Genomic DNA, 16,307 nt, shown 5'->3' on the forward strand with positions numbered 1-16,307 from the left:
TATTAAAAATGTAAACACTTAAACTGTATTAAATGACACAAGTGTAAAGGAACTTGAGGCACTCTATGTGCACACATAGGTCCACTCTTATAAACGCATGCAATATTATTGTAAGTTGTGCTTGCTCGTATGTATATAAGCTGTGATAAACTAGAAAAACTCTTAGATATGATAATATATAGCAGCACAGTGGCTACGTCTACTGTTTTTACACAAACATAATTTGACATGCATAGTGTAGCTGCAGTATAAATAGTTATATCGTTTATAAAATTATATTCTGTACACGTACGCTGATTTAAAATGTCATAAATATTCATTTGATATTGATAAGTAACTCCTTAATTTCATATAAAATTGTGCATTTTATTCAGTGTCAGTGCATAACAGTAAAGGGTTTTAGGTGAAAACAGATATAATGATTTATATTTGGGTTTGTCTCAGTCGTGCAGCCAACAGGGGGCAGTGTTGTTTTTAAGTTCTCCGACTGACCTCACCTCCCAGCTCAGACACAAAGAGACAGACACAGGTGCTTTTTCTCTGCACGCCAGACATATAAAATTTAAAATCACACCTATTGATATAAAATATCTTTAAAGCTTCTGATATGTCGCACGAATCACAAAACACAGCAAAATGTATGTTGGAAAAAAAACCCAGTTATGTTGGAATGAACATAAATGTTGAGCAAGTGTTGGTACTCCACCACCACCACCCACCACCCTCCACACACGCCTCCCACTGGTCGCCTTGCCAGAGCGCTGCATTGTCTCATCTCCTCCTTTCTCTCCCACCATGACATCATCGGTAACCTCGGAGACTCCCTGAATAGTGGCCGACCCAGGAAATGAGGCTACAACTTTGGAATGTGAGAGAAGACANGTCCAGCACCCTCCTAACCTCCCCTTGCAGCTCAACAAGGAGGGCCTTCTTCTCTTGTGCTCCATGACTGACGACTCTATTAAGTCCATGAAAACCTGGTTGTCCAGTGAAGTCACAGTAACATTTACTGACCACAGACTGGTGGATTACATCACAGCATCGTCCACAAACAGGCCTTTCGGACGCACACAATGGGCCGTTTCAAATATTTTTTCTCCACACTTCACTATAAGGATTCAACATATACATCTATTAACAGTACTGGCACTTACCTGTGTAAATACTTTGGCCAACACAATGAATAAACAAGAAAAACAAGTGCAATTTGTCATAGCTCAGTCTCTCATCTGAGAGCGTGACCAGTGTTTGGTCTCTGGTTGTGACACATATATAGAAGAGAATACACAGTGGAGCGCCGCCCCACACAACACATGACTAAAACTTTACAGTGCATTTCAGAGTAAGACATCTGAGGAGTGCTGTTAAGAGCTTTTGGTAAGGAAACATGCTCTAATGCGAGGTTACAGTGTGATATGCATGTCTAGGGAACAGGAATCAGTGACACGGTGCAGCTACAGTGTGTGTTTGGTCTTATAAGAATAAGGATGTTGACCTGAAATTGATTTTGTGTGGTCATATGACATGTGACTTGTGATGGGATGAAAAACCTTTTGAAGTGATGACGTCTCTCTGTATGGCTATGGCTTTTCATACAATATAAATACAAATCTGCCTCTAAGTTCGGATGCTCTGCATAGGCATGGTTAAAAGAAAGGTTTGACATTTTGGGAAATAAGCTCACTCACTTTCCGTCTGTTAAACATAAAGCTACATCCAGTTAGCTTAGCTTAGCATAAAGTCTGGAAACAAAGGGGAGATAGCTTTGCTCTGTCCAGTGGCAGCGACTCCCACTGCTGAACTCCCTAATTAAAGGAACAGTGTGTGAGATTTAGAAGCATCTAGTGGTGAGGATTGTAGACTGAAACCAGCTGAAACTTCTCCCATGTGCCAAAGGTGAACTCCTGGTTAGAATTCCTTCAGTGTTCATTGTTTAGGTGGTTTGTATGGGGAACTGAATTATCTGCAGAGGTCTCACCCACCACAAAACATATGGACCGGGTGATTTAAACCGGTAAAAAGACTGAATAAAGCAGTTTGACGTTACAAATCAGTGTTTCTCCAACGCTGTTTGGTTAGTCGCAGATGGGCTGCTAGCCCAGATAACTAAAGATCCAGACGTAGGGAGCTTAATTATTTGTAGAGGTCTCTTCCCCATTGATTTTAACTGGTTAAATAGCTAAATAAAGCAGTTTTATGTTAGAAAAATCAGTGTTTTTCCAATACTGCCTGTCTCAGAGGGTCCGCTTAGTACAGTGATCGACGCAAAAAAGCTAATGGCCCCATCTAGAGCCAGTGTTTGTTCGTTCTGGACTACTGTAGAAACATGGTGGTGCAACAGCGGACTCCATGGACTAAGGTAACCGAAACATGACAGTTCTTATTTTCAGACAGCGCCAGGTAAGCCGTTTCCTTGTTTCCAGTCTTTGTGCTAAGCTAAGCTAACTGGCTGCCGGCTGTATAGACATGAGAGTGATACCATTCCTCTCTCGGCCAGAAAGCAAGTATTTCCCAAAATGTCAAACTATTCCTATAAAGAGACAGTTCACCCCCAAATCAAAAATGCATATGTTTCCTCTTACCTGTAGTACTATTTTATAGTCTAAATTGTTTTGGTGTGGGTTGCAGAGTGTTGGAGATATCAGCTGTAGAGATGTATGTCCTCTCTCCAATATGATGGAACTAGATGACACTCAGCTTGTGGTGCTCAAAGTGCCAAAAAATACATTTGAAAGACTCAACAGCAATGTCTCTTTCCAGAAATCACGACCCAGTTACTCAAGATAATCCACAGACCTTGTTGTGAGCAGTTTCATGTTGGGATTATTTTCTCTTTACCGACCGACACCCGCCAATCGCATCACTGCGCAGAAGGAGGCGTGCATCTACTGCTAGCTCACCTAGCATCACTGAGCTAGCCAACATTAAAGCTCAGCCGAGGAGGACGCCTTTAATGTTTACATCTGGCATTGTCTCGAACCTCTCCTAAATTAGTAAACACATGCCTCCTAACTAACCCTTTCACCACGCAGGAAGAAGCATAAATGTATTCATGGATGAGAAGTTAGAGCTCCTGACAGCATGACGTAAACATTAATGGCGTCTCCCAGCTGAGCTAGCTCAGTGGTGCTAGGTGAGCTAGCAGTAGATGCACTCTTCCTTCTACATGGTGTGTGTAGTTTGGTAGAAAGAAAATAGGTCGTACATCAAACTGCTCACAACAAGGTCTGTGGATTATCTTGAGTAGCCGATTTTGATTTGGGGGTGAACTGTCCCTTTACTTAATGTATTGACCTGTTCATCGTTAGATCAGCTTGTTGATCAGTTGTCATCAGTGCTGAGTCTCCACCTCCACCACAGTCCAGTCTCCAGGTGGAGAGCTGCCCCGGCTGTCTGGGGAGTAGCTGCTGACGGAGGTGACTGTGGCGGCAGGAGGGCTGACCTGAGGCAGCAGGTTGGGCCACATGCTGCTCTCCAAGGGGCTTAAGGTGCCCCCAGTCCCCACAGGGAGGAGGAGGAGCGGAGGGCAGCCTCCATCTCCAGACAGCATCAGGGTCTGGTTGATGAGCTGCTGGACCATGTCCACCTTCTTGTTCCATTCCAGTTCCTGTGGAGGCACTGGACGCAGCTGCCTGTGGAAATCCTGCGTGACGCTCTGGGGGTACAGCACCCTCCTCCCCACCACCTGCATGTTCCTGTTGTGTTCACCTCTGGCCTCGTCCTCCTCGTCACTGGTTTCCATGGCTTCGTAGATGGTGCAGAGCCCCGTGGACGGGGACAACATGACTCCAGTGGGGCTCCTCCTCAGCTGCTGCTGTTGTTGGATTTGTTTCTGCTGCATGCGGTACTGCTGCTCCAGCTCCAGCTGCCACTGCAGAACCTGCCTGCGGTGCCGGTGCTCCTGTTGCTGCTGCTGTAGCTGCAGCTGGAGGAGCTCCCTGCGCTGCTTCTCCAGCTGCTTCTGCTGCTCCAGCCTCAGCCGCTCCTCCTCCAGCCACTGCCTCTTCTGCCTCTCCTGCTCCTGACGGTGCTGCATCTCCCTCAGCTTCTCCTGGTGCTGCTCCAGCCTCCTTAACTGCTCTCCACCCATGCGACCGTCAACGCTGGTCTCTATCAAAGGAGGCGGGGGTGCTATCTTGGCGAAATGCGCCGCGACAGTCGGATCAATGGGCCTCCTGTTGCCTGGGACCATTGCCAGGTAGTGGCCATTGGCTATAGGGACAGCAGAAGTGTGGTTCTGGTTCCGGTTGTCTTCCCGTGAGTGTGTTTGCCACTTGTGACCTTCGTCCGCTTCACGTGTCTTCTCGTCTCCTGTGAGACAGTCAAGATCACTTGGTGCATCCATTAGAGATGCATGCATCAAACAGAACGGGTGGTACAACAACAGGAGGGTTCAGGAGAGATTTGACAAGAGGGCGAAGGTGTAACGGAAAAAAAATAAAGGGGCTCCGAAAATAAAGTGACATCCATGACACAGGAATAAATACACTGTATCTACGAACAAATCATAAGGTAGTTACTGCATGATGTTTTCTCTCTTAAGTTGTCTTTCAAATAACCATATTTTCTCCTTGCGCACCACACTCACATCTGCTGCTTTGTCCTCTTTGAACACACTTTATCATGCAAGACAGCAGTCGTGTACACAGTACAGTACAGACAACAGGTATTTGAAGAGACAGATGACAACATGGGGGACGTATCGACAAAAACATCACAGAAACTGACTGAATTGATTGAATGTATTTGTCATGAAATGATGCTAAACGCAGCTCAATCCCTTTTTTTAAGCGCCCCTATGTAACTGTATATTATACAAGGGAAGCAGTGGTGTCCCAAAACACAAACCTGAAATAGGACTTGCATAGTCTCATCGATATGTTAACAATTCAGTAAACAATCAGAGGGGTACGTGAGAGTCTAGAGAGGTTTTTCATGTCAGGATTTTGATCAAAAGGAGCGGGCAGGTCAGAGGAAGAAGTCATGAAAGGGAGAAAGTGTTCTTGAGCTTCAACATTCAGGTGCATTCAGGTGGCCTGTACAAAGAGTTTATGTATGTTTGTCTATGTGAGGGAAACATTCAGGAGGTTGCAGACACATGAGTAGTTTTCACCCTGTTTGAATGTTTAAAGCACGTCCATGTCGATGCACTTCCTGTCCAGTTTACGTTAAATGTACCCTGTGGAGTTTCTGACCAGTGCTCGTGATATGGAGCAATGTTTAACTCATAAGTCCCTGAGTATGTGGGCGTTCATTTGGCCCCTGAGCAAAACACCAGAACCCCAAACAGCTAGATTTATTAATTTGTTTAGATATGAAAAATATTGGTTTATGTTGCTATTTTAACTGACTGTATCCCAAAATAAGGTACGAAAGACCCCCATAGTGCTGTACTCTTAAGTGTACCTTGTGCTGATAGTGCCTGTGTTTCACTCTTTAACTAAAAATTTGAATGCAGGACACATTTTAAGTTCTTCTGCTACCACTGCCAACACCAATATTCAGTTTAAGAAAGGGTGAAAGCGAGACAGTGTTTGCCTGGGGCCGCAAAATTACTACGTCCGCCACTGAAAAACCCTTAAATCGTCAGCGACACTGATGAAATACACTTAGCTGAGGTGTGATTTCCCAAATAGTCGCTTGCTTTGACATAACCACCGTGGTTTTAAGGTATAGCATGGATTAAATTAGCAGAGGTAGGTTTTAAGGTATAGCATGGATTAAATTAGCAGAGGTATTCTGTCGGTGATATCGTTAGGCTATTAGTGTTATAAGTTAGTATGGCAGAGCCCTGAAGCCCCGCCCACACTGCTGCATGTTTGCGTGTTTATTTTAAGTTTAGGGCTTAGTGCTGGGTGTCAGCAAGACCTAAATATCCCAGTACCAAGTAGTATCGAAAAATCTCCAGTCAAACGATATCTGCATTCGATCCTTTTTGCGCAGGGATCTGATCTCGGACCATCCAAACTTTCTGATGCTGCCATCTCCAGACTCGCTGTCCAAGCTAACACAGCAGCGAATGCTAACGTCCAACACCAAGCTGCTAAACGATCCCAACAAACTCAAATCAACACCGAAACGGCTCGACCCTTTGATGCTAATACTTAGCCCTGTCACTGGGTGTGTGCGACTGGGTGGACTCTCACAACTGTCCCCAGCTCTGAACTCACACTCCTGCACCTACAACCAGTACATTCCATAGTGTGCTAAGGTTGCTCGGTGTGTACGACAGAGTTGGCAGCTCGATGTCACCAAAACATTTGTAAGTATGGCTATAGGACAGACCACTCCATTCATATTATGGGTAACGAATGAAGTACTCTATTGGTATTGGTATCACTTTAAGGGTACTGGTATTGTAATTTTTAAATGATACCCAACCCAACTGAACACCCATAGGTCCCCAGGACTTCACCCGCCAGGTGTCAAGTAGAATGGATGAACGGATTCCTTGCTTTATAGTTAGATTCAGCTTTTTAAGTGTTTTGTGAAAAGGTAAATACATTCAACACGTTTGTTAAACCTCCACAGGGCACCTTCTAAGTGAGCACCACCTGCCGAGGTCTGAATGTGATGTTGGTAAGCCTGTGTAGTGTCTGTAAATGTCATGAGGGCAACAGCATGCTGGAGAACAGGGCACAGGGACACCATCAGAATCACCTCCTTGATTTGACCAAAATTCCATTTTAGATACAACACCATTGTACAATGTTGCATCACTTCCTGTTTACCGGTCATTCCCATGGTGAGGAGTTTGAGACGCCATGGGAAATCAGTCGTGTAAACACACAGATACACAGCGACTCGGACACGAGGACAGTAAAGTTCAGGCATGCTGGATCCACAGGGAAAATAAGAAACAGGAACAAAATGCCTTGCAATGATGTTTTAATGGAATTTTGAAAGATAACCTAGTGTGAACCATTCATTGATGAACATGTCTAGTGTAGAACTGTTTCAAATTCAAGGTAGTACACAGTCTTTTATGTTAGTTAAACATGCAATATACTGTTGAAATAGTAAACCAAACGCTCACTATGAAAACGTTTCAGCGAGTGTAAAGCTCAACTGTGAGAGCGATGTAGGACAATGCAGGGTCTCATCACAAATAAAAGGCTAGTTGTTAGTCTGGAACACAAATGATCAGCTAACTGAGGCTTGAAGCTTAGCCACTTAAAACCAAATGCCTGAAACACATACTGTACGTGACTGCACGTTATATACCTTAACAACCTATGCAAAGAGCGTAGAGCCTCTTGAAGCACACATTAAAAACTTCACCAACTGCAATCTAATACTCCCACACCTATCTCAACAAATCTGCCGTGTTAATATCTAGCCTTTATTTTGATAGCTAAAAGTCTTGAAACACAAACTTTTAAAATGTGACTAGTTGCTATGGTGCTGTTGAACATGAAGCGTGTGTACACAGGGTAGGGAGGACCAGGTTTCAACAGAAAAAAACAAAAACAAAAAAACAACAAATAAGCAAATACAAAACAAAAAAAAAAATCATTGACATTTGTTCGGTAAAAACAGTAGGATAAATACACAATGAGTCCATTTCATTCCATCTGTGTTTTTTTTTTCTTTTTCGGTTTAAAAGCTCAGTCACAGTGGACCAAATCAGTCAGTACCCCATCAGGGGCTACAGAATAAGCAGTGTTACTTAAAAAGAACATTCTACTAGAAAATGGTAGTAGCTATTGTACATAAAGGAGTTTAAGCCGTACACTCATAACCATGACCATAACAGTATGAAAGAGGGAGGCTTCATTTAAAAATTGCTACAGTCATGTTTTTTCCATCTTCTTTATTCATTTTTTAAAATCTTTTCCTACAATCTTGCTCTCCTTTTTTCTTCTAACCCATCTAACCCAACTGGAGAGAAAACGAACAACAGGTAACGGGGGAGGGTTGCGGGGAAAAGGTGCATTCCAGGGGTAAGAGGAGGGACTTATACATTACCTGCCAGAAAACTATCAGTCTTATCACATATGGTGGAGTAGTACGGCGGCTGGCTGTCGCCGGCTTCTTCGGAATCCTCCGCCCCGAGGTGGTGACTGGGCTCCAGCGGGTCGACGTCCTCCAGGTGGTCTGCTGCAAGCTTTCCCCCCAGCATGTAGTGGTGCTCATCTAGACTGCCAGGCTGGTTGACTCCCGGGTGGCCCAAAGGCATCAGGTCCACGGGTCTGCCGAACAGGTCGTCTGCCTGGGCGGCGGCAGCAGCTGACGGCAGGGTGAGCTCCTTGATGAGGGAGGGGTCCTTGGCCTCCTCTGGCAGCTGCTCCTCATTCTCCAAGGAGAAGATCCCTGGGCTCTTTCCGCAGCTCTCAGCCATGGAGTGGGCGTTGGAGTTGGATGTGGTGCAGTCGAAGCCGTAAGATGCCACAGAGTTGGCTGACTGAGGGGTGGTTCCACCTCCGTCCTCTTCGCCTTCTCCGGCTGGTGTGTCCCCCGCCTCCTCATCCTCCTCAAGAGCTGGCAGATTACAGGTGGGAGGAGGGCTTTCAAAACCGGCGCTCTCGTCCATCATGACTGGCGCATCAGGGTCGTTGATTTGCATCTCGCCCTCTGTGTCGCTTGCCTCGTCTCCTGAGGTGGATGGGGAGGACGGGGCGGATGCAGGAGCGGTTGGGGGTCCTGTTCCAAGGACCTCGTCGGCAGGGAGTGTCTCAGCCTCCTCCTCCTCTCCATCGCCTTTCTCCAAGTGAATACCCAGGTCCTGCTCCATGTCAGGCTGGACTGAAGCAGGCACTGGGGTCTGCTGTTTGTCAGAACGGGACTCCACCCCAGAGCTGCTGTCGTAGTCACGGAGCTCCTCTGGTGTGCTCGTCTCGCTGCTGCTATGAGCTGTGCCGCCCAGAGTGCCGGGCTGGGATGTGCCCACAGCTGGGGCAGCAAATAGGGCATGAGCCTCCTCGTCTGCTGAGCCCTTCATCTCCTCGTGGTGCTGCTGGGGCTCCTGCTCTGACTCAGGAGCAAAGGAAGGAGCGCTGCTGTCCAAACGGGCCTGGGCTGGAGACAGGATGGGTGTTTCAGATTCAGCAGCACCGTGGTCAGAAACAGGGCTGGGGGAGGAGACAGAGAGCAGAGATGCTGGTTGAGCCCAGGTATCACAGAAGGGGTTGGTCTGGCCCCAGGAGGAGGTAGGAGGGACGCAAGGAGGAGGACCAGAGCGATTTAGGTTATCTAAACGCTCCTCCTCATTAAAGTCATCTTCGTCTACATTCCCACAGCTCTCTGTCACTCCTTCACTGTGCATCTCTACATCCTCATCCTCATCTTCATCATGCTCCTGCTGGTGGAAAGCTTTGTGATGCTCCTCTACTCTCTCTGAACTCAGGTCCATATCATCCACCCGCTCATCCTCTTCATCCTCGTCTTCCTCCTCCTCATTGGCCAGGGTTTCCACATTGGGAGAACCCATCAGATTACCATCTCCTTCAGAGCCGCGGAGGCTTGAGTCGACCAGGGCATCTGAGCTCTGGGTGCCCTCCAGTATTGCGGTGTGCTGGGTGCTGCTGAGGTCGGAGACTCCCTGCTGCCGACTGCTGGTGCAGCTGCTCACGTCCTCAGAGTCCATCCCAGACAGCTGGTCGTCACCGTGCCACCCTGCGGAGCCACCGAAGGCCGAGGACCTCACCTGGAACTCCTCAGAGGGCTGAGATGTGCTCATGTCAGTGACCAAGGATGAAGGCTGGTGGCCTAGTCTCCTCTGTTCCTCATCTTCATCCTCCTCCTCTTCATCATCATCCTCATTTATCTCCTCATCAGCCTTTTCCACTGCCTCCTCCTTTTCATGAGGGGACATCAGGTCCCTGGAGGTGAAATCATCCATGGGCGAGACACCCAACAAGTGAGGTTGTGGCGTCATGCTGAAGGCCCCTGCAGATGCAGCTATGGAGGTAGGCATGAACAGGTTCTCCTTGTCTTCCTCCTCCTCCTCCTCCTCCTCCTCCTCTTCCTCCTCCCTTGTCTCCTGTGCCTCTTCATTCTCCTTTTCCTCTTCTGTCTGGACTAAACTCTGAGGAGCAAAGTCAGATAGAGCCTGGTTCCTGTCCCAGGGGTCAGACTGCATGTCGAGCAGAGAGGAGGCGTTCTGCGGCTCTCTGACAGGAGAAACAGGACCTGTTGGGGAACTAGGAGGAGACATGACAGTGGTTCCCAGGGAGGGAACTGAGTCGTTGGTAGACTCTTCGAATTTGAAGAGGTCCAGCTGAGCTGATGGCTGAACACTGGGGGCTGCTTCCTGGACTGGTTCAGCTCTTACATCTGCCTCTGCTGATACAGACAGGGGTTCTGGGAGGGGCTCGGGAGATGGTTCTCGTTCAGGTTCCGGTGTCAGTTCTCGTATGGGTTCTGGTGTCGGTTCTCGTATTGGTTCTGGTGTCGGTTCCCTTACAGGTTCTGGTGTCGGTTCTCGTATAGGTTCTGGTGTCGGTTCCCTTACAGGTTCTGGTGTCGGTTCTCGTATAGGTTCTGGTGTCGGCTCCCTTACAGGTTCTGGTGTTGGTTCCCGTACTGGCTCTGGTGTTGGTTCTCGCAGTGGTTCTAACACTGGTGCACACACTGGTTCTGGTGTGATGTCTGAAGTTTTTTCTTGCACTGCTTCGTTCTGGCTGGGCGTCAGTTCCGGTGCGTCTGCAGCAGACGGCTCCACAGCTGCTTCTGGTTCCTCCGACCCGGCGATGGCAGCTGCCGCCGTAGCGATAGCTGCAGCAGCAGCTACAGCAGCGGCTATTTCCTTTTCAGGTTCCTTTTCTGCAGCTTTGGCGCCACGTTTCACTGGAGTTGGGGTGCTGCTGCCCACCGTTTTCTTGGGGGTGGAGGTCTTGGCTGCAGCGGTTTTGGATGCAGGGGTCTTGGAAGCATCCTTGCTAGGTGTGGGCTTACTTTCTGCTTTGGAGCGGTTGGGTGTCTTTGTGTCTGCAGCTTTACTGGCAGCAGGCTTTTTGGCGGTGATGTCTGATTTTGAGGCGGTTTTGGGGGTCTCAGGTTTTGCCGGCTTTGTTGTAGAGGAGGGGCGAGTGAGGGGGGACTCAGGCTTTTTGGATGCTGAAGTGGCTGTTTTGGTAACATCTGGGGGAGAAAACACAGGACAAGGAACAGGTAAACATTATATAATTAAACTAAACAACAGCATATTATAATGGACAAAAAAACAATTGAATATGGAAGCTTTCTCTCTCAAACTGAGGATGTGGCACAATAAGTTTAAATGGATCAGATACATCCTTTCTTGTGCATCCCTGCTCATGACATTACCATTTTGTTTTGTGTTTTACCTTTTTTCACAGGGGTTGTGTTCCTGGATGTTTGTGATGCTGGAGGTTTGCCACCAGAGGGGGTAGTGGAGGTTAGTTTGGAGGCAGCAGGCTTGGCAGTGGTGGAGGAGGGGGTTTTAGGGGTGGCAGTTTTGGCTGTAGCTGGGGAGCTCTTGGTTGTGCTGGTAGTGGGTGGCCGGGTTGAGCCTGTGGCAGGACGAGGTGATGCTGCCGCGCCAGTTGAAGGCCTGAGGAAACAAGACAAAGAAGGTTGAGAGATACAGAGAGGTTCTTAAGCACAGACATCAGAGGCAGAGATACAATGCTGGTTTCAAATTACGAATACAATGATTCAATATCCCAAAGAGACAGGCATATTTATGTTGTTGACTTCTTTATTTACAAAAAAATACTGATGATTGATTGAAAGTGACTGAGGCATTTGAGCTGTCAGGCCACAGCTGGAGGCAAACATCAGGTTTCTCCCTGATCCCTGTTGGTCAGCCCTAAACTATAAGTGCCTCAGAATGGTTCTGACAGGGAGCAAGACTTTGTCGTGTCATTCATTAGTCACTTGTACTGCCAGAGGATGCCCTAAAGACAGCACACATGAGCAAGATTGCTTGCATAGATTGCAAGACTAAGAAACAAATCATGTAGGGATAAGGAGAGGAGAGGCCTTTTTTAATGGGTGCACAAGCAGCCAAGAGCTCTGACCTAAAAAACTTTCACAGATGTGGCATAAGAAGCCTAATTCCACTGAGTACTTGTTAACATGTTTCCACAAGGAACTCGCCGCTGAAGACTTTCAAAGACAAGAGGGCAGACTGACAACTCATTATTATTGATTTAAAACTCTACCAGGACCAGAATGAGAGACACATTACAGCTATGTTAAAGTCCTCACGCTGGTTTCCTGTCAGTTTTTGTATTGACTCAAAAACATTTTAGACTTGCTTTTAAGGCACTTCATTGCACCTGCCTATTTGTCTGACGTGCTTGCATTGTATGAACCAGGTCAGCCCCTCAGGCCCTCTGGCACGAGTCTTGAAGTTGTTCCAAAGTGCAGCAAAAGAACTAAAGATACAGCTGGTATTTATGAGCAAGCCCACAATACGTCACATCCTTTCATGCCAAGGGGGGAAACAAAGCAACTGCTGTGCTGAAGAGTCGCTGTGTAGCTTTCAGCAGGTTGAATCCATCCAATCCAAAAATCCATTTCATCTAAAGTAAATGTAATATTGTCTATGTATGTTATAGATGTGTATTATGTGCATTTAAAAGCTCCCAGCATTTACAGGCTGGGGGAAAGCCTTTAACCACGCCCCCTAACTATGACCAGACACTGACTGTATCTATTAGTTAGGCACCATGTATTTTATTGTCTTTGATCTATTTTATATTTTTATTACTTCACTTTTTTCTTGTGTCAGTCTCAAATTGTTTATATTTGTCGTTGTCTTATTATCAGCTTGTTCAGTCATCTGTTAAGCATACTATATTGCTCTAACCTGTATGAAGGCAGCTATACAATTAAAGTTTGACAGATTGATTGATTATAGAAGACTATGAGCAAACAGCATGATGTGAGGAATCTGCATTGACTAAATAATAAATCGACCGTATCTTCAGTGTAGCAGCATCTGAGGCCAAGCTCACGCTTCCACAGGCTCATGACAAACTCCCCCGAGGGGCTATGAAGTGAGGCAGTCTGGACGGTGAGTCACAATGGACCCCAGAGAGGCATCCCGACCCGAGTCAACCCTGTCCCTGATCCCTCGTCTATACCCACTGCCCACGAGGGAATGACACTTGGGGTGGTGTGCATCAGCCTGCCTGCTTTGGCGGCCGGCCTGGCCCAAAAGCTGGCTTCTATGTCACATTTGAGCGAAGTAACCTACATCTAGTAGTCCTGACAAGACTGTGGTGTGCAATCTCGTGGGCCCACGCTACACTAACTGCCTGTTTCTAAATAAAGAATTGAGCTAGTGCTGGCAGAAAGAGAACGGGGAGGTAGTGGGAGAGAGTGAAGATGTCTGGGACCATGTTAATCTTTAATACTGAAAGGAGAACAAAAATAACTTCTCAAAATCCCCCAGCTGGAGCCCTGGACTGTGGTGAAAGCAGCACACTCATTGTACAAGGGCAGTGAAGAGGTGCGTGCTCTCCACAACCTGGCAAAGGTGCTGAACACAGTTTTGGTAACATGAAATAAGATTAAAGCCAGGGAGCAATGGGTGGCAACACAATCGGGGTGTGGTCACATCAGAAGTTCAAACAAGCTCTTACAGCTGATCCTCGTCGTTTAGAATTAGCTTTGGGGTAGTGAAAGGTATGTTACTGATACTGAGGCTGTCGGATCATGTTGATGCAGTTTTACTGATATAAAAAAACACTAACACACTCATCTGTGACGCACTGATGTTCTGTGTTTGGACCTGACTGGAAAATCAGCAAAATGCTGATGAAGACATTTGCTAATAAATGTGTTAGTGTTCTTGTAGCCAAACAAAACCCTCTCAGAACCTTGGAACAGATATGATGAAAATGTCTATCAGGTAGCACAGTGGTGAAATGTTGGCTGTAGCGCTAGCTAAGGGAAAACTGTTTTAACAACAAATCTATTCTTTTAATCAGACAGTTTAGTCTGAGCAAATAAATTCTATCTAAAATACATTCTCTACTGGGAAGCTGACGGGTGGTCCAAAAAGTGGTGGGGAAAAAAGATTCACTTAAGTATCGCAATTTTACATTTTACGGTGTTTCGTTCAGTTTTATAAAGTCTGAATTTATGTAATTCAAATGCGGAGCTGGAAAGAAGTTGCCTTGTTTATTGTGGTAATCCATGAGTAACATGACGTCGGACGAAGGATGGACCTTCAGCTGCACGAATAGCAACTGTCACAGCTCAAGTTTCTTAAGTTTTTTTTTTTTTAAATTACATTCATTCCTGTTGTTATTTTACTTGAACTGTCTCCGTTTGATTCCACTTTCACCTGGTTCACCAGTAGTTACTAGGGTTGGGTCGGTATGAGAAAAAAAAAAAAAACTTTTTTCAGTTTTTGTCCAGTTTTTGTAAAAAACCGCATCAAGTCTGTAATACCGGATTTTCGCCACTTGGAGGCGCAATTGACTCATTTAAAATAAAAAACGACCTTAGGACAACAGAGTGACAGTAACAGGTTGTTTCTTTTATTCCTTACAAATAAATTTTGCAGCTTACTCAATCAGTGCAAACAAGGGTTGCCTCCTTTGTCTGGCTCAAAGCCAAAGTGTTGCCATAGTGGCGCATTCCTTGATTTCGTCAAGACTAAATTGTCCGCCATTATCGGCTCCCCGTCACTATTAAACAAACTCCAGGCTACAGTAGAGGCGCATGCGCACTTGCACCTCCTAGCTCAATCCCCGCCCCACCCCCCTCTCTCTCCTGCTTGCTGTGCGCTTGGTGAAGAGGCAGACACAGGTGCTCACAGACTCGGGCTTACTATAAGCGGAGCGGACTACGTGTAAAAATGTCCGTGAAAAATCCCCGCGATGTGAAAAATCCATGCAGAACAGTCTTTTGTGTGACACTGGTGCGCGGAGCGAAGTCCGCGCGGTCGTGCTTTGCGCGCACAGGGCTTGTGGACGTCCACTTTTACCGGGCGGACCTCCGCGGCGTCCGCTCCGTGTACGTTCTGCCCGAGATGCGGTCCGGTTGGTCTCAAAAAATAAAACCCAGTCCAAGACGGAGTACCGGACCGAATTGGTATTACCGAGAACCGACCCAACCCTAGTAGTTACAGCAACTCAAATTCAGCCAGCCCAGCGCAAACTCCCAACCAGATCAGTAAACTTTCTGTTGCTGCCGTTACACAGATTAGAACCAGTCTGCTCTGACCCCGGTGCTGGGGTTTGCACTGCAACTGAAGGTGTGTCTCCAGAGCTAAGGCTTGCTCTCCTCTCAGGGAATACTCTCCTAACAGCGGGGAGAAGTGGAGATGCTGTGGGTTGACTAGATCTTGTGTCATTTGTGGGCTGAGAGGGAGTGAGAGTGGGAGACGGAGCTGAGCAAATCAATGCGCTGTGCACAGCTCTAGTACATAATCAATAAGTGCCGGTCAGCATTGATATTATGGCAGTCTCCACAGATGAATCAATGTATGGGGAACACTGCAGGGACAGCTAAATGTAGCCGTTTAAGATAACTTCAAAATGTATATAATTATTTTTTTCTTTTTTGCATGTACGTTTTAGTAAGTAGGTAAGTAATGTAAATTTAATACAGCACCTTTGATAGAGTGAGGTTTAACTGCGGTAAAACTGTTAAAAATAGGACCATAAAAACAGTTAGTTTATTAGCAATAGCAGTTTATTTGCAATTTAAAAATAAGAGACTGACCGACTTAGATGTGTGCTGTTTTTGGAAATATGTCTCATGATATACAGCCTTAAAAGAGTATGATTCATCTTTTTCCAATGGTCTAGTCTTCAAAAAGTAAACAAAATTCACAATAAATCGTAACAATGAATGGCAACACTTAAATATCAAAATACATATCAAATCAGTACCCAAGTATCGTGATAGTAATGAATCGTGAGATAAGCATATGGTCCCAGCCCTACCACAAAGTTTTGCGTCCTTAACTTAAATTAAGAAACGCTGAATGAGATGTTAAGATTTTAAGCTTGACATTGTTCACCAGTGGACAAGATGTTAAAAGGTGAAATGAGAATAAGCTCTTGAAAAAGGATGTTTGAGTCTGTGGTGCCTGAGTTAGAGAGTAAAAGATAAGAAAAGAATTACAGGGGAAGGAGAGAATTAAAAGATAGAGGACCTGGCATTAGAGATGAAGTATGCTGAGGGGATATTCAGAGAGAGCATTCACAATAATCTGTCTGATAAAAGGAATATGGATAATCCAAAAGGGCAGGACGACTTCAGAGAGTGCTCGAAATGAACCAGGCCACTGAGAGAGAGAAAGAGGGAGGAGTGAGATAGAGACCAAGACAGAGAGAAAGAGATGGGACGGAGGGGCCAGATAATACTCATCCGATTAA

At 46.2% G+C, this 16,307-nt stretch overlaps 1 protein-coding gene across 1 annotated transcript in view; it reads right to left on the minus strand.

Moving 5' to 3' along the window:
• Positions 1-6,871: 6,871 nt before the first annotated feature.
• The window catches only part of prr36b (proline rich 36b), a 37,401-nt gene continuing 27,965 nt past the window's right edge, over positions 6,872-16,307 (minus strand). The window contains exons 4-5 of the mRNA XM_050068303.1: positions 11,289-11,515; positions 6,872-11,082 (exon numbers count right to left, since the gene is read on the minus strand). Of these exons, the coding sequence (XP_049924260.1) occupies positions 7,958-11,082; positions 11,289-11,515 (3,352 nt within the window). The 3' untranslated portion in view covers positions 6,872-7,957. The remainder of the gene's footprint in view (positions 11,083-11,288; positions 11,516-16,307) is intronic.

This window comes from Epinephelus moara, chromosome 18, assembly GCF_006386435.1.
Source record: "Epinephelus moara isolate mb chromosome 18, YSFRI_EMoa_1.0, whole genome shotgun sequence".
Classification (NCBI taxonomy): domain Eukaryota; kingdom Metazoa; phylum Chordata; class Actinopteri; order Perciformes; family Serranidae; genus Epinephelus; species Epinephelus moara.